The 24730-nt window shown below is 40.7% G+C and overlaps 1 protein-coding gene across 1 annotated transcript in view; it reads left to right on the top strand.

Annotated features, from left to right (window-relative positions):
• Positions 1-17325, top strand: part of ell (elongation factor RNA polymerase II) — a 33048-nt gene extending 15723 nt beyond the window's left edge. The window contains exons 3-12 of the mRNA XM_080472968.1: positions 4697-4818; positions 6122-6288; positions 7664-7881; positions 8860-8984; positions 11482-11557; positions 12950-13538; positions 13837-13897; positions 15666-15837; positions 15962-16006; positions 16087-17325. Of these exons, the coding sequence (XP_080329094.1) occupies positions 4697-4818; positions 6122-6288; positions 7664-7881; positions 8860-8984; positions 11482-11557; positions 12950-13538; positions 13837-13897; positions 15666-15837; positions 15962-16006; positions 16087-16191 (1680 nt within the window). The 3' untranslated portion in view covers positions 16192-17325. The remainder of the gene's footprint in view (positions 1-4696; positions 4819-6121; positions 6289-7663; positions 7882-8859; positions 8985-11481; positions 11558-12949; positions 13539-13836; positions 13898-15665; positions 15838-15961; positions 16007-16086) is intronic.
• Positions 17326-24730: the final 7405 nt, after the last annotated feature.

Raw genomic sequence — 24730 nt, 5'->3', positions numbered from 1 at the left:
TGGGTTACTCTGGCTTTAGCAGTACTTCTTGGATTCATTGAATACAGTTTGCGAATTTGTGAATGTGAAACACATTCTTGCTTTGTGGGAGTTCCTTTTCTGTATTGGGTAATGGAGCCGTTTCTTCAAACAAGAGTGTGGCTTATTGGTTTTTATGATTTATCTTGCACTCCATTTTTCTTTTCTTTTTCAAGTTTTGTACTTTTTGGAATTTATATATTTCCAAATACATTTTATTTTAAGAAATGTATTGTGACTTCCCTCCACGTTCCACTAGAGGGAGCTTGTGTCCCACTGGTGGTGCATGTATCACAGTTTCGAGAATCCCGGCTTTCAGTGTGAATCACCTGAAGTAATATGAAGCTCTCCACCATTATGGCTGACCTGAACTTGCAGTAGTGGAGACTTGAGGCCTTCCCATGCTCTCCGCAAAGGCGCATGTGCGCAGTGCGGTCAAAATCGCCACCGTGCGCTAGGGTGCGCACCGAGCCCTCTGCGGTCGGCCGAGCACAGCCTAAATTTTGTGACCGCGCATATGTCAGATTCTACTTGGGCGCTTGTGTGAGGAGCTCCTCCTTCCTTCTGAACAATCACAATTTAAAAGCAATTAAAGAGCTAGAGACTCAGAACTCCTGAAGTGAAACATAAACTACTTTAGGAAAGGTGGAGAACACCAGGCAGCAGAAGTGGAGATATTTTCGGGATTGTTATGTTACGTTATGGAGCGCTCATGGAAGTGAACCCAGAGTGTAGTATGGATGCAATAATGTGCTCAACTGCAGCCTATGCACGGTCTGCAGATGCGCCTTGTGGAGAGCATGGGGAGGCCTTTACCCTATTGGCTATGGACTTATTGGATATTTTAAATCTAAATTTAATTCCAAGTTTTCTATTTTGATAATTTTATATATATATATAGAAATAATATCTAATTAATAAATAAACCATTTCCAAGCCTTGGGGCTCATAGGGCCGACGTTATATCCGGTTTCCGTGGTGCTTAGCGGGTGAGGGTTTATAACTCCCTCTGAGTGGGACACTGGTCCATCGCAGGTTCGTCCCCATCCCTAGCCAGCGGTACCACCGTTTGAAACATCAAACTGTTTCTCATTGTTGAAGGTTTGTGTGCATGTTTGTCTTGTAATGACATTGCGGGGTTCTTCACACATGGTATTTGGAGTAGAATTACACAAATTTGGCCAAGTAGGTAAAAGGCTCAGTGGATGTGAAGTTCACAATAATGATTTGTTTAACAAAGCCAATGAGAAGCTAATGAAGTGTGGAGCCAAGAAATCCATCTTCAATACTGGCTGGCTTCCAGGTAGAGCAGATGGTTTGTTCATGTGTGCATGCCCAATGTCCCAATGCAAAGCATTATGGGACTGCTCCACTGACTGAGCTGGTGGAATAAGGGAATCGGATGGATATGCCAGTTTACATACATCAACAATGGCAACAATGGTGTTCATGAGGATGGCACAATCTGATCTCTTCATGACTAAAAGAATTTATTGAGATTGACAAGAAAACGACCAAGTAAATGCCGCTACTGACGACATGGAGAAGAAAAAAAGGAAACCGTTCTCTTTCCTGGATGAGTGAGAAATGCGAGCACACAGTGGTTTCAGCATTCACACGTTTGTTAATTACATCTTTAACCATTTGGTGTGGAGGAGCCTCTTTTCACTTTTTGGTCCTTTGCAGCGTGAGTCAGTGAGTCAACTGAGTCATACGTCTGTGCCCTCCCTTTCAGTCAGCTCCTCTGCTTCTTAATTATATCACACAGACAATTTTGGCACTCTAGTTTATTTTTTTTGGGGGGGGGGGTTGGTTTTATTTGGGGGCGGGGGGGGACTCAAAGTTGTCTGAAAACATCATGACATTACACTGATTCTACCGTTGTTTCGCTCCAGAAACCTTCATGTATATTCGCAAATGGAGATGAATACCAACACTACAACTACATTACGATTACTCACTGCCTGAGAAGACCGGCTGGGAGTTCTATCCACAATCTACACAAAGATCTCAAGTTGGAAACAACTATTTGTGCTTTATACACACGTTTCAAAAGTCTTTCTTGGCACCATAAAGGTGAAATAAATTGTACAAATGAGATTGGTGGGGAGATGCTCATTAAAATACGATTATTTTCCTTACCTAAAGTTTCTCCAAATGGTATGCGAGCACCTTGTATGGCAGAGTGAATGATTTTGTGGGAAGATAGGTGAATGTGACTGATGCAAAGCGTGTGGAGTCTGCTCAGAAGATAAACTCACTGTAAGGCCACTTACCATTTCACAAGTAAACGGTCCCTTTCCACTTTCTGAGAGTAATTTGAAATGTAATATTTGGGTTATTTTTATTCCAAGCCAGTCATATATACTGTCTGTAGCAGGGTTGCTCTGCTTGAAATTGCATCAAACTCATTCAAATATTACTGTCAACAATATTGTTTGTCAGCACTAAAGTATTGATTTTTGTTTTCCTCCAGTATTCTGTTTCTAACTGCAATTTAGCAATTCTTTTAAATTTTTTTTTTTCCAAGCAGCCACATCATATTTTTTTTCCCCTCTGGAACACTGCAGTTCAGTTTGTCAAACGAACGCAGAGAGAGGCTCTATTCTCTCATATATTTTGACTGTTAGCTGTTCACTATATTTCATAATAGTATTGTAATTGGTGATGTGAGCAAACTGTTTTGTAACTTCCTTGTGCAAGACTATATTAATGATCCCAGCATTAGAGAAAGAAGCTATTGTTGCTCAGCATAGTGCAGCTCTCAATTTGGGTATTCAGCGTTCATTTTGAGGGTCGTTTGAGCTTCTTTAGTATACACATTTCCTACAATGATGCTAAATATCCAGTCAACAATGCTGCCGGGTAGAAAGGTTCCCTGTGTTCATTGTTTGAGAGCATTTTTGAAAGACAGTTGAAGCAACATGTTTGCAATAAATGATGTATTTTCTGTGTTGCATCAGAGAAAGTTGTTTGTAGCGCTAAAGATGATTGGGCATGACAGGTCTGAGATTAAGGCAGAGAATCAATTGTGTTCATGAGCAGCGGCAGCCTTTGCATGTGGGGTCTTTGCTTTTAAAAAAAAAAGAAAAAAAAAAAAAAAAAAAAAGAGCTGGGTTGTCTGCTTTTTAACTGCACGTCAGTCCTAGCCATAAAGTTTAAGCCTTTGAGTCACTGGCTGGCTCTTGGATCTGATCTTTGATCAACCAAATTTTTTTTTGGAATGAGTTTAGAGGCGTCTTTTGTCGTACCACCTCTGTGTGATATAGTGATTTCAAGCTGTGACTCATCTTGACTTCAGTCAGCCAGTGAGGGACTACTTACACCACTGTAAGGAGTCCTGTCGGTTTAAAACTTGCTGTACACCCACTGGAGTTCTTAAACACAAAACTTGTTAATTTAATGTTGAGTTTATTGTAATCAAACAATTTCGAAGAGGCAAAATCTAAATTGGTGTGTGGTTACCCTCACATTGCTCTCAAAGAGCAATATAAGAGGGCATATTTGTCCCTGCAATGAAAGTCAAACATTTTGACTAACTGCTGAGCTGTAAGGGCTATTTAAAAGTCAGACTGCAGCACATTGATCTTAATGGTCATTGAATTTATTTTCTCTATTTAAGCGGCACTATCGGCACCCAGCTTCCGATCACAGCCTGTTGAAGCTTAGCAGGTCGTTGACGGTGGTTAACTCCCCATCCTCTGTAGCCTTCAAAGCAACACCTGTAGCACCACAGGAAGATAATTATGGAGGTGCAAAAGGATGCGCATGACTGCTTAATGCTGCAGACTGTAAAAATACCCATCATTGCTGTTCACCACAGTGATTTGGTGGTTTTCAAAATCACACTGTGGGAACACAATTGGAATTCTGCAGAGCGAGATAAAAGGCAGAAGGTACTTGGATTCACATACATTCTATTATCAGATTTTTCCAAAAGTCAAGAAAACTTTAAGAAAATGCCTTTAGTTTTTCAGTTTTGTCGAGTTATGGCCCAGTTACACTTCCTTTAGGCACGTAAAGTGGTATTTGCATTTCAAACTTCATGTACCACTGCTTTATACTCTTGTGCGTGCCTTGCATTGGTGTAGTTGTTAAGCTGTCTGAAATAATGTAATGCGAAATATTAATAGTCTTCCCAAATATAATTTTTTTGCTCCTTTATCCCAATGGCCAGGTGAGGTAATGTCGTAGACACTCTTGTATCCATGCACACATTTGCACAGTCTTTCCTCCAAGAGGTTCACATTTCTGTTGTCTTGGTTGCACATGAGATCTACCGTACTACACTACCATCAGTGGTAGTGCACCTTATGTATCTGCAAACTCCCTGGATACAACAGCTGGATGGCGGGTTGTGTCCATACTTGTCTACACATATAACATTGTGCATAAGTGGACATTTAGATTAAAATTTCAAGGTGTTATTGGTCAACATTTGTTTGGTATGCCCTTGTTGTTGTTTGTTTTTTATCTATTAATATTGTGCGACGTGACTCATAGGAATACTTCTCAAGTAAACGCTTCAATCATGAAGAAACCAAACATTTATGCAGTCATACGTTAAAAAATGTTTCATGTGAAAATCTCACTTTTGTTTTGGTCATTCTAACACCAAATTGCCAATAATAATACAGTAACTTTCGATACTGATATTGCTCATCTTTGTTTTCAACAGAAAATTTCATTACCACGGTCAGAAGATTCCAGCGAACCTCAGACATTTACTTTCTACCTGTCAAATGTGGGCAAAGACAACCCCCAGGGCAGCTTCGACTGCATCCAGCAGTACATCACCAGGTGACCAAGATACTCTGATTTGGCATTTTTGTTGTTGTTTTAGAGTGTTTAGTAATGCAAAACAGTTTATTGAAATGTAAGCGTTAACTTGTTTTAAAAAAAATAATAAAAATCTTTAATGGTTTTTAGGTGTCAAAATTGCCAATATACCAGATTTTAACTTCAGCATAATATAAAAATAACACAATGGCGTTGTCATGATTATGATACAAATCATAACACAGATTGTATCACACAGTCTATTAACTTCAACTTTATGTAGCCCTACTTCTGAACTCCCCAGTTGATTTAATAACTGTCTACTCATCCCCCCCCCCCCCCCCCCCCCCCTTTGCTGTGCATACCCTCTAAAAAAAGGTGGCTGCAAATGTATCAAATAAACAGGAACTCTGGCTCAAAGTAACGCTCACAAAAATGGCAAGATGCCACCGTGATGTTTATGGGCTTTTTAAATGCCGTCTGCATCTTCAGCTGAACAAGTGTGGAGAGGTGGTACAGGCCAAAATTCCAGCAAAACCCCATAAAAAGGGTTGTGTGTCTGACGTTTAAGACGGTGTTCAAAGTAGAGACCATGCATACCTTTTCTCTGTAAGTTCTAACTAATCAGTTCAAAACAAATTGGCCCATCTGCTGTAGAAAAGCAAATGAACCGCTTAAAATGTGCACGCATCAACCTTCATAACTTCCTTTGCGTTTTCGATAACACAACGTTACGGGACTGTCACCAGATGTCTGTCCTGAAGAGGAAGGAAGTGGAAATTTGACAGAAGTAGAAGTGGATCGTTGTTCCTCGTTCTGTTTTTCTGACCCTATTATTGTAAACATATATTTAACAAGTGGGTCAGGTAGACTTCATTTGAATATGAGATCATAAAAAAAAAAAACATTGAGTTGCAGTCAAAAACTAAATGACAGACCTGAGCTCTGACTGAATAGGCCTGAAGTATTACCGGCTTTGCCATAAAACGTAAGAAAGAAGGGATTTTCTCCAGCAGTAAATTGTATTGTGGAGATCCACGACTCGCTAGTTTGCTGGGAATTGATTAGTAGCTTGCATTGTTGCAAGACTGCTTTGAGGGGAATGAATATTGCAAAGTTTTGTAAAAGGATTGACCTTACATTTATAATCCATAAATTCAGACGGCCCAGGGATTGAAGGTAGTACTTTCTAGTATGTTGTGTAATCCCTACCATTTGAGACGGTCGGATGAAAGTGAAGCGATTTCTTCTTTTTTTCAAATCGACCTTCCGTTCACACTTTCCCTGATTTTCTTCCCCTTTTGTTTCCTCTTTGTTTTTGTAGCGAGGGGAACATTGATCTGGATTGTTTGGGTGTGGTTCAGCACAAGATCACAGTGTGTGCCACGGATGACTCCTACCAAAAGGCCAGGGAGAATATGGCCCAGGTGGAGGAGGAGACTCGCAGTAGGAGTGCCATCGTCATCAAGCCGGGGGTCAGACACGGCGCAGGTGAGAAGACTTGATACTGATTCATGAGTGCGCTCAGCCAGTGGGTCCATTTCCTGACTCCCATTCTCGCAAGGACAAGTACCAAAATAACTGTAGCTTTAGTCAGTGAGGGGAGATATTTCCACTGAACTCCCAACACCCTATTATTTTTAACAGGCTGGAAGAAATTTTCGAACCAGCAAACACCCACTTAACATGTGTTTTGTAAACCTTTGGTCCCATATGAGCTCATTCACCAGCAGAGCTGACAGGTCATTTGAGTCTGCACAGCGGACGGTCAGAACACATCACTCATAACCGCAGCTCTATTATTGAGCAGTGAACCAACAACCCTCAAATTCAATACAATGAAACTCGCACGCATCGTCCTTGTTCTTATGGACGAAGCAAAAATGGCACTGGGTTAACAAAACATGTTTACTTTCTGTTTTTGTGCGAGTGCAGTCTTCATAAAAAACAAAACGTGAAGTAGCACAAAAAGACTCCTTGTTCTTGTCTACTTGCTTGAGATGAAGGCGGTCCATTCAGAATCTGTTCACTCCTCAGCCGAAAAAAACAAACAACCTGAATTTCAGACTTGGTTCGTGACCTGAAAGAGAGTTGTTGGCAGGAAACAACGATGATGGCTGCTATATGCCGAGGAAGGCAAGTTCGAGTGAGGCAACATTAAAGATCAGTTCATAATATAACAGTTGTTGGGTTTGGTTGTTGTTTTAGATATTACTCGCAGAGTTAAATATGAATGTATACAAAAATGTATGTTTTTGTCTTGAATAAACAAGGAACCAAAGACTCTGTATGAGTCATCATCTTGCAGTACTTTTAGTGGTAAATATGCACATAATACAATAAATTGTATTTTCAGAACGATTTTCAGAACCATTACATGGACTTTTTTTTTTCTCTTCATAGCAGGTGTGTGAAATATACAGAAACCCGGTATTAGTGGGACGTATTCTGGCCTACAGAATGACTTATATTTCAATAGTTACCAAGTAATCTTATGTCTTGACTGTGAGATTTGTGACACAGCAATAAAGGAATTGTTGCATTTTTCTTGACATTTAATTTTTTTTTTAACTTTTCATTGTAATTTGCACCAATAAGGATTTTAAATATTCATTGATCTTGAAATTGCACTTTTTCCTTGCTTTGGAAAGAGTTTGCACTAAAAGCAAAGTAAACATGTTTTTCAGCCCACTTGAGGTTAAACTGGCCTCTAAACTAAAGTGAGTTTGGCACCCCATGCTTGCAATATTTACATTTTGTGGATTAGACATCAAAGAATATACAAATTTGGTCAAATTGATGTTTTATTTCTTAAAATATTGTGTCTTCATCAAGTCATCCTCCTCCTGAATTTGTCTTGCTTCAGCTAAGAGGGTCCTGATCCAGAGACTGAGGCCTGCTCTTCCTGTCATCAGCTCTCACGACATCCGGAAGAAGGGCGTAATTCAGCACAAGCCCCTCCGAGAGCGCCTCATACACCTGCTGGCCCTCAAGCCTTACAGAAAGCCTGAGCTCATCCTGAGGTTGCAAAAAGATGGCCTCACGCCAGTCGACAAAGACTCCCTGGACAGCCACCTGAAACAGGTCTCTCACACACACACACACACATATTTACACTTCTTCTTTAACCACTGATTTGTAGTGGAAGTTAAGTGAAGTTAGCCCTTATGATGAAGAGAAATCTGTTGTTCGGTTCTGGCCTTGTCGTAAACCTTCCATATTTGTTTCAGATGTATCCTGCATAAAGGCCCAAATATGCTTGAATCTAATTACGCTGAAGGATATGGACGGAGCATTCTGTCTTCTGCATTCATTACGTGCATAATTTGGTATGTTTCCAGTGAGCTTATGGATGCGTAGCAAGCGGAGTAATACCACGGATGACTGTGGGGGCAGTGTTGTGCGACATATGCTCATGTGTGACAAGTGGGAGGGAATGAAGAAGAAAACTTAACTGAGAAGACATGAATAACAATCGATTCGAGGAAAGACTGTACGATGGTGTGCCTGAGCACAAGCATATCTTTGACTTTACCTTACCTTGGCATCGGGACAAAGAAGGTTCAGAAGACTTGTGTAAATAGCTTGTAAATATCTTCAGGAGCAAATTTGAAGACATAGGACAGCGAATTATGCCCCCAAACTAAATCTTAAATACTATTTGGTAAACAAATACTCTTTTCAGCAGTTTTGAATCTGTGTAATAATAGTTGTTTTTTGTTTTTTTTAAATTAGAAACCATGTCCCACATGAAACTTACATGAACTGTCATCTACTGGATGTATTGCTCAACAACCACACCAATATGAAGGACCCATGAGAATAAAGGCACTGACCCATGACAACGTGCACGTTACAATTTATGTGCGTAGAGGAAGCATATTTGGGCCTTAAAAATACCTTAATTTAGATGATGTGTAGGTGTTTTGCAGAGCTTGATGATAACCTGTTTGCTTGATTCGGAGAAATTACTAAAACATCAGAGGGTCCAAGACCAGAACTGAGAAGCACTGATGTAGTAGTAACGGGTGAACTCATCCAAGATATTTATTCTGATCCTAGGTTGCAAATCTGAATGGGAAAGAAAACACATTCACATTGAAGAACTTCTGGTATAACGAAATACAAAAGGATTGGCCTGGGTATACGGAAGGAGACCAGCAGCTTCTCAAGAGAATTCTGTTCAGGTACATCAGGAGGAGGACATGTTTACTGTGTCGTGCAACTTTTTCTGTGTCTGTGTTGTTTTTTAAAGCTATTGTATTTAAGATATGATCTCTGTATGTTAAAGGTTGCGCTCATTTGGTGTTGTTGCTCCTTAAACTACTTTGTCTGACATTAGGAATCATTTGATACTCTTATAGAATATTCTGGCTTATCTTAAGTTTGGATATGCTAAATGAGTGTAGGTGTCCCTGAGAGGATTTCTGTGTATTCCACTGAGTTTAATTTAAGTGTGTTTGTTGACTGCATGGCCCGTTGGCCGTCTTCCCAGTGGAAAAATCTGCTTTCTCAGGATCTGGGACACTAAGGAAGAGAGGGCTCCCAACCAGCTAAATATAAACCAGGCTGCAATGTTCACTGCTCCCGTCGTAGACTCAACAATAGCTCCTATTCCCTACAGTAAACTTACCTGTCGCATGACTCTGGAGCCAGGGTGTTGTCACCGACTGATCAGAAGAATAGAAATGAGACTATGCTCCTCTTCATTGCAGTGCAATGCATTTTGCGTCTATTTTTTTGTTTTTTGTAACGTCTGATTTTGAGGGTTTAAGTTGGTTTATCTTCTCTGGGATTGTTTGAATTGTGACCCTGTTATATATACATTTATTTATTTCCATTTTAGTTCATTTCAGTAAACTTGCAGACTGTTTGAAGGACCCTACTGGAAGGTTGTCTGAAGGACCTTTCAGAACCAAACTCAGGTTTTCTGTTGAGGTCGGCTGGCTCATATTATTCAGTTTCTTAATGTAATCCTTGACAGACGGTGTATGGTTTTGAGATCAGGGCTCTGAGGGACACAGGTTCATCCTCGTACTCTCAGATAATAATGATTGATACTCTGTGGCCAAATACAAGAACTATAATCATATAGAGTAACTCTACAAATCTAAAATGCAAATATTCCATCACACATTGGCAGCAAAACATCAAAATGCTGAAACATTTGCACAGTAATAGTTAATGCTATAGTAAAAAAGGAACTTCTGAACTATAACTAGTTATTCTGTTCACTACATACAATAAAGTTCAAAATAATGTCTCACAGTGGTATTCATTTTTTTTTTTAATTTCACACACGTGGCCACACAAAACTGTATTTATTCTAGATGTGCATGTTTAGTTTGAAAGGGACAGAAATCAACACATCTCCATTTGTTTCGCTGGTTTTACTTTGAGCTGCTCGTGAGTTGGTCAGCTGACTAAGAACCACAGCCGCCCACCTAATTCAACCTCCCCCTCTGAAGCGCCTCCAGAGTTTTTAGCCAAGGTAGTCGGTTACGCAGGAGTAGCAGAGCAACATGACTGGAATGGGCATGATGCAACAGTCGTCCAGCACATGCTGATCTGTGTGCGAGGTGGCACTGGCCCAAGGTTCAGCTTTGACAGTCTGCATGCCGGCCCCATCCTGTCCCTTTAAACAACAACACCAAAGTGTCTACTGTACACATGTCCCTATTTAACAGAAGAAGAATATTGATCAGATTCAGTGTACCCAATTGCCCCCCTTAACATGTCATCGCAGTTATTGAGACTGTTTTGCATTGACTGCAAATATTTGGACTGTTTGTTGAGATGCATCCATCATTTTTAACCAATGGTGGTGTGTTGCATTTTTTATTATTTTTTTCCCCTCGGACAACTGCATATTGGCACGTCTCTTTTGTTCTGGCTGCTGGTGTGTGACTGAATCGGCTACGTAATGAGGTTTTGTTCACGTCTGGTGCTTAGCTGATCATGAGTAAATGTCCAAATACAGGGCTGAATACAGGTACTGTATATCTTCATTTGAGTGACCATGTTCCTAACATTGTAAAAATCCTTTTGGTAAACCAACAAAGCAGCATGTGAACCAAAGTGAGCTATGGTGCCATATTCTTCTTCTCTCATTCTTTCAGTCAGAGTGTCATGCCGCTTTCTCACTTAACTTAAGCTGGCTGCCAAAATTGTTCATCTAGTGAATAAACATGCAGCAGCTTCTGTGATATTACACAATATTGGCCTCATGTCTTATTTTCACATACAGTAGAAAGTAAACCATAGAAATAAAGTTGGCACATATTTAGATTTAGTGATTTTACTTTATGACAAAATGCAGCCTGGAGTAGCCCCTCTGCACTCAGTTGTCATAGCTATCTGGAGCTTTGAATTCCCCATACAGAGAACTTGCTTGCTGCTGAAGTAGTGACCGCTAGAGTATTTGCAGAGAAGTGTGTCTTAGAACAGCCTTTTTAAGCCTTAAGTTCACAAATCTTTCAAACTCTGATTTGGCGATAGTTTCAGCCTTGGAGATATCATCACAGTGAATCTGATCAAACACTTTAAGTCTGTATGGCTTTGCGTTTGTGCCAGTGCAAATAGTGAAGCTTTCTGCAGTGATGGTATGCAAAGTCTGACAATCTGCAGAAATGATAACTCGCTCGCCCGTGTCTTTCGCCATGTCTGTGTGTGCATATTCCTCAGTAAGCAGCCTCAGAACAGTGCCGCTCCTTCACCAGAGAACCTCCCCAAAGAGCAAGCCAGCAGCTCTCAATCCCGGGTGAGCCTCCTCTTCACACCTTTGCCTGTCACTCACCTTCATATACTTTACTGCACTTGTCTGCCATTCTTCTTTCAATGTCCCAGTTGTAGCCACACAAAGCATATATAAACTTTTGGAAAAGCCCTGCTTTCATTGAGGAGGGTGGGCGTTCCATAATTAAGTGTACAGACCATCTATGAATTTCTGCTGCTTCTCCTCTTTATCCCAAAGTAACTTAAAGGAAACTGGAGTCATCTAAATTCCATCACAAATGTGTCATAAAAAGCCAAAGGTGTCAGTGTTTGGTTCGCCTGTCAATGTTCTAACTTGCAGCTTTTTTGGTTCCTGGTATTTCCTAAATTTTCTCAATTATTAGGCTCTACATGTGTGTTTCCTCTGTCCTGCTTCCTCACTGGCAGGCCGTAGCGCTGCATGTTTTCATGATTAGATTCAGTTGAGCAGTGTTGCGAACTGTTTGTTCAATAACTTCAACCAAGCATCAATGATTGTATGAATATGTAATACCTGTGGTACCGTTGTTGCCATTGAAGCTGTTTGTTCTATTTCTCCCCTCTTTTGGTCGATGTGAACTCCTGAGTCTGCCATTATTTGCACAAACATCAGATATAGAAAGTGCTGGTCTGATGTATTAATAGCTGCTTCCTCTCGGGTTGCTTTCAACACAGACGTCTACTGTATAGCGCTTTGCTTCTGATCTTTCACTCGGTAAACACACAAAACTATACTTTGGCTTCCTTGATAGCTTCCTTGTTGCGCTGTGCATTTCAGGAGGTAATGCTGTGCTCTCAAACGTCACACAGGGAAAGGATGAATTGGGGTGTGCTGCAATGTAAACAAGACGAGACTGTCCCATATAATACAGATAAAAATAGCACGTATAATATGGTACTTCCCTCCATTGACTACTTAAAAAAAAAAAAAGAAGAAGCATGTTTTCATTACGGCGGTCATTCTTCAGTTGTAGTGTGAACGAATAATCAAGCGGAAACAAAGGCTATGAGTTTCTTTAGTTTTGGAACACAGTTGCGTCTCAGGTCTAACTAGAAGTTCTCCTAGAATCTTGCTGCTGTTTCTTCCTGTCGGAAGCCTCAACATGAAGTGATTTGGTCTGCCACTCCCATAGTCTTGAGTGATGGGCTGAGCCTGTCTGTAATGTAATCTCCAGTATTATGAAAGGGAAGCGCATGGATCATCGTCCCTGTGCTACTGTGAATCAAGAGCTCCTAATATGCTCTAGTGTTTCTCCTTTGTCCAACTATCTGCTCGGAGCCGCTTGTTGGCTCAGCGCTGGACGACAGTTTTCCCGTTTTTCTGTTGTCATCCTGTGAGTTCATGTTGAAACATTTTTGAAGATGTGATATTGAAAATGACTCGTTTGTTCTCTGCCAGAAACGTCCCTCTGCTGAATTCATCGACCCCCTCGTCAACAAAAAGCCCCGGGTATCACACCTACACCTCGCCAGCAAGGCTGCAACAGCCCCAGTAAATGGCCAAATCAGCTCTTCCAATGGGAGAGCAAAGGCAGGAGACACTCTGTCGGGCGCGGGGCTTTCTATGTCTGATGGCATCGTAACATCTGGCACCCACCAGCTTCCCATGCTGGACATCCCTCGTCCTTTCGAGGCACTGTCGGATGTCAGCAATGACTCCAACTGCGACTCTAATAAGCCGGCAGTCTCCGAGAGGCTCAGCCAATCACCTTCGCCATTCTCTGTGTCAAAAGTGGCAACGGCACAGGGCAACAGCAGGTCATCCCAAAGACTCACGGACATGGAGGCCCCACAGGACCTGGGTCCTTCACCGCTGAACAACAAATCCAGAAAGAACTCAAAAAAGCATAAAGACAAGGAGAAGAACAAAGACAGGGAAAAGGAGCAGGACGTGAAGAGTCTCAAGGAGCAAGTGCCTAAGCCCAGCGCAGCGAATGAGATGAGCGAGCCAAGCCTCAAAAGCAACAGTATTCCAGGCAAAAGACCAGGTACACACACACACACACACGCTGGATAAACTAGTATTCGCAGTGATTCGTCATGTGAGTTTTTCTCTGATCAAACTGAGACCCCTGCTGTTCAACTTCATGCTTTCAGTTTAATCTATGTGAATTCAACTCGCCTAAAGCTCCTGAAGGGTGGAATTTTTTTTTATAGCGAGCTTAAAATATTAATGTGAAACTGTAACAAATATTTATACTAAATATTTTTACCTCTGGGTTTACACAGGTCTGAATTCACAGGAATTTTGTATTTATATCCTCTCACTGTGTGACCTTGTTTCAGTTTGGAATGGAGCATGCGACGGCAGTCTTCCTTCATCAGCTGAGGTGGCGGACTATTTATTGTGAGTATTTATCGTGCTTCGGTCTCTGCAGAGGTGGTAAATGTCCCCACACTGTTTACTTGTATAGCAGAATAGATCATTGTTAAAGCACTAATGCTGCTTTCGGCTTTTTCATTTACTTTTTAAACGTGTCGGCTTAAGTAAAGGTTTTATTGCCTTAACATCTTGTTCCCACTCAGTCAGACATCAGATTCAGCAGACCTCTGGGGAAAAGTCTCCTCTTCTGGCTGTTTTGTGCTCAATACTTGCTGGAGGATCCATAAGTGGTTCGTCTAGGTTGTTGTTGTTGTTGTTAACCACGGCATTCACACAAATGCCTCCAAATAAAGGATTTCAGAATTTTTTTGAAAATGTTCAAAGTTACCGAAAAACAAGAACTCATTTACTTTCAGTGAAGATTGATTATGGGGGGGGGGATTTGAAAGATGATTTATCCACCTGGAAGCCTCTTGCCATCAGCACACAAATGTGCTGATTGTTCCTGACTCGTCAGACCTTTACATCAAACACTGACCAACACATTTGTCTTGGTAACATTCCGATTTCATTGGTTTTGATTTATCCAGTGCTTTTAGGCTCCACGGCATGATGACGATACCTCCATCATGGGTTAGTTGGTTTGTAGGCTAAAACTTTACTTAACATGACCATAAACATCCAGTAACAGACACTTCAGAAATGTGATTATGAAATAAATCCTGGTTTACACATTCCAGTGTATAATTTCATTCTGAATATACACACAGTGATACACGGCATCACCCTCTGTCCTTATGTGAGAATAGATGTTCAGGGTTCCCATTTCATTGTACATGAAATTAATTTAATCTTGGCTACCGACGTTGTGCTTTTCCCAGAGAGTCACACGGTGCAGACTGAAAGCAGCACCACGGAATCAGCCTGGAGCTCTTTACATGACCTTTACTGACTTCTCTTGTCGAGTTCTTTCTTGGCTTCAGGAAATATCTTGACAGTTTTATGACTGTGGAACTTCCTGATGACATTATGTACTGTAGATATTTCAGGATTTTTTTTTTTATTTAGTTTTGCTTTATTTGTTAAAGCCGTGTACTGATGCTCTGAAGAGCTTCTTTTCTGCTTCATCTAGAGAAAATGGAAACGATTCCTTTATGCTTTAAATTTCATTTAATTAGTAACTCAAATCATGTTGTTGTAAACTTTTGAGGCGAATCATTGAGTCTATTATTTACTTAAACTTCATTGATTGTAATCAACAGATTGACACTAATAGTGAGAAGGGCACATTTGAAGTTAGGTATTTTATTCCGAGAGAATCAGAGATGGAGGTCAGTGAGGTGGCGGCATGTGACGCCGTGACGAGGGAACAAAGGTGAAGGAGACCAGTTCATGGCAATTTTGAATTCCGTGTTATTACACACCACAGTTGCTGACGTGGCTGGCACACCACCATCACTGCTGCAATATTCACCAGAAATTATACTCTTCCTCACAATTGGTGAGCTAGAATTTCCAGACCTGATACGCAGGTTTCGGTGCTCGTAAGGCTCTATGGTGATCATAAAGTTAAAGGACTCATGGAGTCAGATGAGATATTTAGAAGGTATAATTGTCTCGTTTTGTCCAACGTAACACCTCCGTGTAAGAAATGATATGCTGACACCGGAAAATGAGCGAATCCTTCACGCATTTCGTTGAACCTTCCTCTCATGACTATGCTGAAAACACCCGACTAAACTTGCAACGCACGCTTTGACTTTGTGACAGTTTCTTGCCTTCGCCTCTCCAGGAAGTACACGGTGGTGAAAACCCAGGAGCAGCGTCAGATGTATAAGAATGACTTCAACTCTGAGTATAGTGAATACCGGAGACTTCATGCTCGAATGGAAAGCATCACCCGCCATTTCAGCGAGCTCCACAATGAGCTGAAACCGCTGCAACAGGACACAGACAAGTACAAGGTAGACATCCTCCGGGACACACGAGACTAACCTCCGTCTTGAGCGCTCGTTTGTTTTAGTACTTCAGTGGCTTTAATTTGGATATGATCATTCACTTTTCTTTTCTTTTGTATTCTCTCAACAGACAATCCACAATCAGATTATCCAAGAGTATCGTAAAATAAAAAAAGTAAGTTTTGCTTTGACGGCTTTCAGACGACATGTCTGGATTAATGGGATTATGACCTTGTGCTCTCATGTCTCTTGCAGATTAATCCGAACTATAGCCAAGAGAAGAACCGCTGTGAATATCTACACAAAAAACTGGCACATATAAAGAAACTTATTGCAGAGTACGATCAACACCATCTTTAAAAAGACGTAGTAATTGGACATTGTTTCCCTCTTATCTCTGGAAACCAGGCAGATAGAGAGGAAAACTCTGGTTCTTGCAAAAACAAAAAATGCCATGAAGGGAGTATTTCCCCTCACGAGAGCCAAAGGCTCTTTTGGGGACTAAGCAGGATGAATGATTTCTTTTTATCGTTTTATTTCTCCATGAGATGGGGAGTTTCTTGGGGTGACCAGGTCTGTCATTATTATGGTTTGTGTGCATCCAGAAGAATAACTTGCTCCGTGTGGTTTTCCCTCGACAGTCCACCCTACTTGAGGTGCAAAGAGGTTTGAGAGGGGAAACCTTGGAATCAATCCCACGTACTCGGAGTGTTTTCCCAAAAAATCTTTTCCTGCTTGTGAAACTGGAAGGATGTGCACACTGAGCTCAAACCTGCAGATCCTATGTCAGAAAAAAAAAACAACCACCCCTACAAATTAAGAGTTTATGTGAATGACGCTTCAATTTCCCCCTGTGCAGTGAATCAAATGGCTGTAATGTTGAACTTTGTTTTTATTTATTTTTGACACTTGGAGGATTGAGACACTTTTTTTTTTCTACACTCCTCAGTATCAGTACTTAAAAACCGTCTTGCATTTTCTGTTCTCGCACCTTGAATGTCTGCCAGTATTTTCTTCAGACGCTGCCTTGCAGATCCGATTGTCTATTTGCTGACATTTCTTTTCCTTTCCAATAGACGCAGATATCCCTTTTGATTAAATCAAAACAAATGCACACAGGCAATGGTTGTACGTGTGACTTTTCCTTTTTAAAAGTTATATGTATACGGCCTAAGAAAAGGAAGACAAGGTTTCAGTCACTGCAGAGACGCAGGTTTCTCCAGCGCCTCTTATTTGTTAGCGGCGCTTCTTTTTATACAGATGTGTTCAAAATAAAAGTCCCAACATGATGAACCAGATCGATCACCGTTTTCTATGACTCTCATACACCTGCTGATAAATGATTTGCCGTGGAGTATTTTCAGTTCAAAAAGAATTTCTTCATTTCCTTTACAAACTCAGATTTATTGAACAACCAATATTGATTTTTAATGAGAAAATTTATCAATTTTTCTTTTGATTCACAATATAATGTGCAGTTTCCCCAATGCACGGAAAAAAAAAAAAATTATATATATATATAGTAAGGCTTTTGAGCTTTACTTTTAAACACACTATTATTTTGAACACAACTGTAATTTCATATTTTCATTTCATAACGACGTACACTGAACTGGTTTGGCTTTTGTAGCAACAGAATACTTCAAAGTAATGTTCAGTTTTTGCAGTCAGTCCTCACACTATGGAAGATCCTCTAATTGTAAGATGAATCGAACGGGATGCTATTCACCAGGAGCTTTTTTTTTTTTATTTTTTTTTTTAACTTGTAAATGTCCACACTATTAGAAATACGAGTAAGAATACTTCAGTTTTGGGGACTATCACTTGTGATATTTAATATGTTTACAGTGTCTATGAGGAGATCAAATTTAAATTTTGTCTGTATGAGACCACTGTTGAGATTAAGCCATCTGTTCATTTTTCCAAGCGGAGCCTCGTAGACCTCCCAGTCAGTGAAAGACCAGTTTCTGCCTTCTTCAATTGTGATGCCTATTCTGAACCTGAGAAACTTTTTTTTTTTTTCTTGGACCGACTGTCCTTTCTGAAGTGGAGGTGGGCCCGGTCAGCGTATGTGGAAACTATGCTGCATCACAGCTGAACCCGAGGAACAAGCGGGCGAGTCGATGGATGCATTTCTACTATTGATCTTTTTATGTGAATATGATGAATCAGCACTTTCTCTCCTGATGTTGTTACCTGAGGATGTGTCCAAAGGACATTTTCTCTCTCTCCCATCAGAATGCATGCTTTATGAATGTGTTTTAAGGAACAGTCTTCGTACCTTTTACTGGGGGGGGGGAGGCAAAACAAAACTGCCCAAGGATCTGAAAATCCGAGCAACGGCCTTGTCCATCTGAATCGGTATGTAATCAATTAAACACATGGTTCTGACCAGCATGTATACCAAAGTGCTTACAGAGTGGGACAACAAGATGCATTACCAAATGTTGGTGAAAGAACATGTCTCTGTATTCTTTGCTTCTTACTTCATTTCTTTTGGTCGACATGATGTACGATCCACAGAAAGGTTTCTGTATGTTTTGTCAAGGTCGGTCGTTTTCTATAAAGGTGGGATTTTCTCATCTCTTGCATTGGAATTCAGACTGAATCATGACAAACAGTACATCAAGGTTAATTCTGGAGGGGTGGGGGCACTTCTGTGCTGAACACTGTTGGTTTGGGAGAGTCTGTAACTTAATAAATGAGGGATGTGAAGCAGAGCGTGCTACCAGAGTCTCCGTACGCCCAGGTCTATACAAGACGCCGGCATTACACCGTTCTCATTGTCGTTTTATGGAAAAGCTCGGTCATCATTACTGTATTACACTTTTACTACAGTCAGACTTTATTGTGAGTTCATGCAGCACAGAGGTGTCCTTGTATGAGTTTACCGTGCCAAAATAACCTGTTTTCTTCTTCTTTTTCTCTTGATCATATACATGCTGCTGTTTAAACAAAGAGGGCTTTGGAGAATAGTCATAAAACGTTGGCGCTAAAACCCAAAGCACGCCTTTTGAGTACCCATGAGGGACTGGGACTGAAATTCTTGTTTTAATAAAAGTCTTTAAAATATTAATTTGTGAAATTGGGGAACAGTTGGTGTCCATTTATTTTTTTTCTAATTCTATGACGGCTCTGCAACTGTCACATGCTGAAGATGTGTTGTCAAGCTTTCCTCGGGACTTTGTCTCACTGATGCCATTTTGCAGACAAATTTACTCGGATGAAGTAATCCTGTTTTGATGGTCAACTGTCAAAATAATTTCAGTTCACATGGATCGAATTGTATATTTTGCATGGCTAAAGAGGGGACTCTTTTTTTTTTTCTTTTTTTTATTCTAATGAATTCCTAAACTATTCCACAGTATGACAAACATTAAAACAATCTTTATTTTAAGGGATGTCATGTGAATGTACGGTTTCGTTTCAGAAAAGGTTTCATTTTCACTTTGATAACATGCTCATGTTTCTGTGCCAAGAAAAAGTACGAAACAATTGGAATTTTAATTTGTCTGTATTAATCACAAAATGTGATTTGATCTACATCAGTCACGTATAGATGAACACAAAACCTTCACTTTTATAATGCAAAAACTTGGATTCCATATCTTTATTCCACTAACTGATTAACACATGCACAGTGCTGGCACAAAAAGTGAACCCCTAGACCCCCCCAAAAAACAAAAGACTAAAATAAGTTCATTTGAGTGAGGGGGTGACAATCATTAAGTGAATTAACTTCTTGATTATTCTTGCAATTGTCTTCACTGAAGAAATACAAAAAAGTCAGTTGAGGTTCCAGGCAAAGGTTTTTTTTAATGCTGACGAAGTAATACTTGCATAGTTCATTTTGTAAGGTAATTAAAAATGAGGATTTATATAGATTTAAACAGTTGCTAGTATAACAAAGTATACGTGTTTGTAGTACCGGAGCTGTCCTGTAGATGGCAGCAGTTTCAAACACATGATTCCCAAAGCATTTACACGGTGCTGACTTCACTTGTTTTCCTTGATAAAAGCCACAAATTGATCAAATCATGTAAAACCCAGACTGTTGCATGTGATCAGTGAAGCCCTCGGGCATCAATTGGATTGAAAAACAAAGATGACAGAAATGGTCAAACCTCTCATTTAACATTTAGTGTTTGTCTACCCTATGTGTAGAGTCATCAGCATCCTCTCATAGCCGTTGTGTGTGTGTGTGTGTGTGTTTACCACCAAGTCACCTCCATGCAGTGAAGCAAGGGTCCAAATAAAGACCTTTGCATAGCAGGGTGAGCGGAAGATGCTCCAACAAGGCAAGGAGAAGACGAGGCTGTAATCTGACACACTGAGAAAGATCCCAGAAAGCTACATAGGCACTGTGTTCCAGTTGGATGGCCTGAGCTGTGCCTGAGCCTTGTTATGCTGGCTCCTATCCCAAAGCTGGCCCCAACGCTGCTCTGAGAGCTGGAGAGGGAGAGGGAGGGGGGGGCGGTCAGTGAGTTCACTGTGGCAACTTGCCATCTCTCTTCCTCTCTTCAACATACAGCAGCATATACACTGCCATGTTTATACCCGCAGCGGATAGGCTGCAGACTATTCGCAAAGGTTCATGTATATCCTGCCAGGGTTTGATTTCTCTGAATATCTGTGCTGAAAACAAGTGAGGGCTCTGCTTGCTTTGAGAATATGTGCTAACCGATCAGGTCAATGACTTGATTTGAAAATGTAGGTCATAGTTGATACGAGGGTCGATCGATATTTAGAGGTAGACATATTCGCCATGAGGGTGTTTCATCACAGATTCTAGTAAGATGTAAAAAAAAAAAAATTGTAAGTGTCTTGCATTTCTATAACCTCTATATTTCTGCATCCAACCACATGTAGGCTGAAAATGCTGAGAGCAAAAACAATCCTGACTCATTAAAAGCACCTGGGTTTTTGAAATGCTGGCAGCTTGAAAAGAATCCACAAAACAGATGGAACTGTCGTAGTCACAGGAATCTTCAGGAGCTGGGGTGATCAGTTGACATCAATCAACAGTAGCACAACAAAATGCACCTTCAGTCGATTCGGTGCAAGAAAAAAATGAAATTGTGTCTAAAAACATTGAAGGTTTGCAGGGTATTAAAAGCCATTTCTCGATCTCTGCAGCTCACTGGTCGCTACAATGGACCCTCCGTCTTTGCTGGTTGACTGTGGATCATCTTTCAAATGAAGGCTCACTGTTATAGTTTCTTAGCATTTTTAATGACCTTCATTGTCTTCTCGAACAGGAATACTTCTCAGTTCTGAACTAATATTAGGCAAACTGCAAAAGTTAATCAAAGTCGAATTCATATTTATATTGTTTTTAAAAAAAATTGAATAATCACATTATCCTTTTATAGAATATTGGAACAATTTTTTTTATTGAATATTTAAGTTCAAAATATAATCTAGTTTCTTTTAATGTCCAGTTAAAAAATAAGTAGACTGACTTACTCAGTTCATAGTGTGTTTCTGCATGATTAAAAAAATACTTGTAAATAATGTCAACATAGATCTAAATTTAGAGGCCTTGAATCCGTCATATTTTTGTGAATGAGTTGTTTTTTTATGTCAATAAAAATACCCCTAAACAACCTGAAAATATTGGCATCGGCCCTTCGCCATACACCCTTCACTACCCTAGAAAATAGCAGAAACCGCTCCTACTTTGACGTTCAAAACACGTTGTTACATGAGAAAACATTGCAAGCTGGTTCTGAAAGTTCTATTGTGGCACAACTATGCTTTTTGTTACACAATCGATTATAAGTCGTTCATTGACAATATACACAGCTGTGTGTAGCAACTGAAGTAATGCCTGATAATGTCTGGTACAATATGTCCATAGAAAAATAATTGTACATTAGTGAATGAAACAAGACATATTTATTTTCTGATTTTACAAGTACATCGATTGAACGTGGCTATAATGACTAAATGTTTGGAGTTTGTCTCTGCTGACGAGAGGGTTGCCCCCGCGCAGCTTAAGGTGGCAGAAAGGAAAACTGTGACTTGTGCTTCTGTACCAAACAACAGCTCAGAGTATTCCGCCTTCTTGGAGCTCGTGGGTGAGGTCCTGGAAAAGGGCACCGCCAACAGACTCCATAGATTTACTGGGCAACTTCAATGCCTACGCTGGCAGTGACTGGGTAATGTGGAAGGGGGTGAGTGGGAGGAACGGCCTGCCGAATCTGAGTCAGAGGTGAGCTGTTATTAGACTTCTGTGCTTATCATGGATTGTCCATAACAAACACCATGTCGAACACAAGGATGCTCATGGGTCTCTGGTCGATAATCTAATTTTCTCGTCGTTTCACCGGACCTGAGACCGTATGTTCTGGACCCCCCCCAGGTGGGGAGTTCAAGTATCTCAGGGTCTTATTTGCGAGTGATGGGAGGAGGGATCGTGAGATCAGCCACCGGTTCGGACGGGCGGCTGCAGTCATGCAGTCACTGTCCTGAACTGTGGTGCTGAGGAGGGAGCTGAAATGTTTACCAGGCGGTCTACGTCCCCACCCTCACCTATCATCAGGAATTTTGAGTTGTGATCAAAAGGGAATGAGGTCATGGATGCAAGCGACTGAAAAGAGTTTTCTCTTTGTGACAGAGTGAGGAGTCCAGCCATCTGGGAGACAAGTTGAGCCGCTACTCCTCCACACTGAGAGGAGCCAGTTGAGGTGGTTCATCTAATGAGGATGCCCCCTGATCACTGTTTGCCAGCCCAGGTCTTCTATCTCCGGTTTGGTCCTGGCAGCAGCTCGGGGTCCCCCCGGACGAGCTGCAGGAAGTTGCGGGGAACAGAGATGTCTGGGCTTCTTTCTATTCTGCCAGCGACCTCATATAGATTAAGTGGTAACGATGATGGTTGAACGGATGGTTTATTGCCTCATTATATTTTATGCTGTGAAATGAGGAGTACTGATGGGTTTTATTTCTGGATTTATTGTTTTTCTGGATTATTCCTTTTTTCTTTTTTAATTAGAATTGAGGTGATGAGTGTTTGAAGCATCAACGTTTCAGTGCTGCAGTTTCTAGTTGAGGACTTTCATCAAGTTCATTGACCCAGACTGGAATCAACAAACCAAAGTTTGACATATCTCACTCTCTCCTAATAGGGAAAAACCTTTGTTTGTCCTCCTTGGTCCTCTGTTGAAACTTTTTAAGGTCTCACAGACCGTGTCAAACACCTATACACGTCTTGTTACTACCACCATGAGACTGGCTGATTGGATCGGTAAGCAGTGTAACATGTGTGAGCACTGAAAGCGAAGTGGCATAATAATTATTTTGTAAAGCTTCTCTTTGTTTCAGGAGTACAAGCATCGAGCCAAATGATGATTCTGAACATGTTAGTCAGATTTAGCTTACAACACAACTACGGTACCACCCTATATGAGGCACCAACTTATTATGGTAGTATTAGACATTTATTAACATTAATAATCAACTTGGCCTTTTCTGATATTTTTTTGAGTTGGACATTTTGCTCCGTGTGCACAATGTTTATATAAATAACTCATCTCTAAAGAACATCTCTGCAGTACACATTGCACTAAATTAAGCACAAGGAAAAAAAGAACTATAGAATACTCAATGGTGGTGAAATATTTCACTTAATTTGTCTAAAATCTAATGCACTTATTTGTTATCCTGGCTTTTTTTGTGCTCAAATTATTCAGATAGCATTCCGTTTTATTACTCGCGAGCCTTGAAGTAATCCTTGCTTCACAAAGTTTGGTGACGCCTGAACTATCTTGTTCAACTTGTGTTTATTAAAACACGCTCGTTAAAGGCAACAAAATTCTGTCGAGGAAGGACGTGGCTTTGTGACATTTTACTGTATTCAGCCGAGGATATCATTGTTAATTATAGCACTTGTTTTACTTTGTAAATCTCAACTTCTGTCATGATATAATTGTAGATCTTTTTACTAAAGCAAAGGGAAATATGTGGAGTTGACTGACAATTTGTATTCAGTGGTTGTTATGGCGTGATCTCCCTGCTCAGTGTATGTACCCTCTGGACTAAAGACGGTTGATACCTTTGTGACTTGGTGTGAGCAGAACTATCTGCTCAATCCGATCAAGATCAAGGAGTTGGTGGTGGACCTGATGAAGAACAGGGAGCCCGTGTGCCCCGTTACCATCCAGGGGTCCAGTGTGGAGAAGTATAATATCTGCGGGTGTACATAGATGGATAAGAAACAATGAAGCCCTCGACAAGAAGAGCCAACTGTAATTGTTGAGGCAGCTGAGGTTCTTCGACAACTGCAGCACGAGACTGAATGTGTTCTATGAGTCTGTGATGGCGAGCGCTGTCCTGCATGCTGGGGCAGCAGGCTGAGGGAGGCCGACGCCAACAGGCTCAACAAACTCATTAGGAAAGCCATGATATGATGGGGTGGAGATGGACTCTGTACAGGTGGTCTCGGAAAGGAGGGGCCGATCCAAACAATGTCTCTCACCTCCTCTATGATGTCCTGGTCAACAGCAGCACCAAAGTGCAGTCCAGATCACAGGAGATCCTCCCGACCTGTGGTCATGAGACTCTATAACTGCTCTTGTGTTTCTGTCAGTTGCATTATTTCTATGCTTATATTAGTCACCGTGAAGCCTTGTATTTATTAATATCTAACAATCCTTATTTGATTTGTATTCTGTCTTATTTGATATTTTAACTTTCTATTCTATTCTAAATTGCCGCACGTATGCCACAACTCACGTCAATTGAAGCTCTCTGTCGCCCCCTAGGGGAAGCCCGCCTCCCACATAAAACCGGTTTCCACCTACTATGTCCAGAATATTTAGTTTTGTCCTGGTTTACATTTTCTCTTGCGTGTGCCTACTGTATATTTAACAAGTTGTATCAAGTATATGGCTTCTGTGGA

The sequence above is a fragment of the Lipophrys pholis genome, assembly GCF_963383615.2.
Source record: "Lipophrys pholis genome assembly, chromosome: 10".
In the NCBI taxonomy this organism is placed as follows: Eukaryota; Metazoa; Chordata; class Actinopteri; order Blenniiformes; family Blenniidae; genus Lipophrys; species Lipophrys pholis.
The sequence above is the reverse complement of the archived record's forward strand: the minus strand, read 5'-3'. Positions and strand labels throughout refer to the sequence as shown.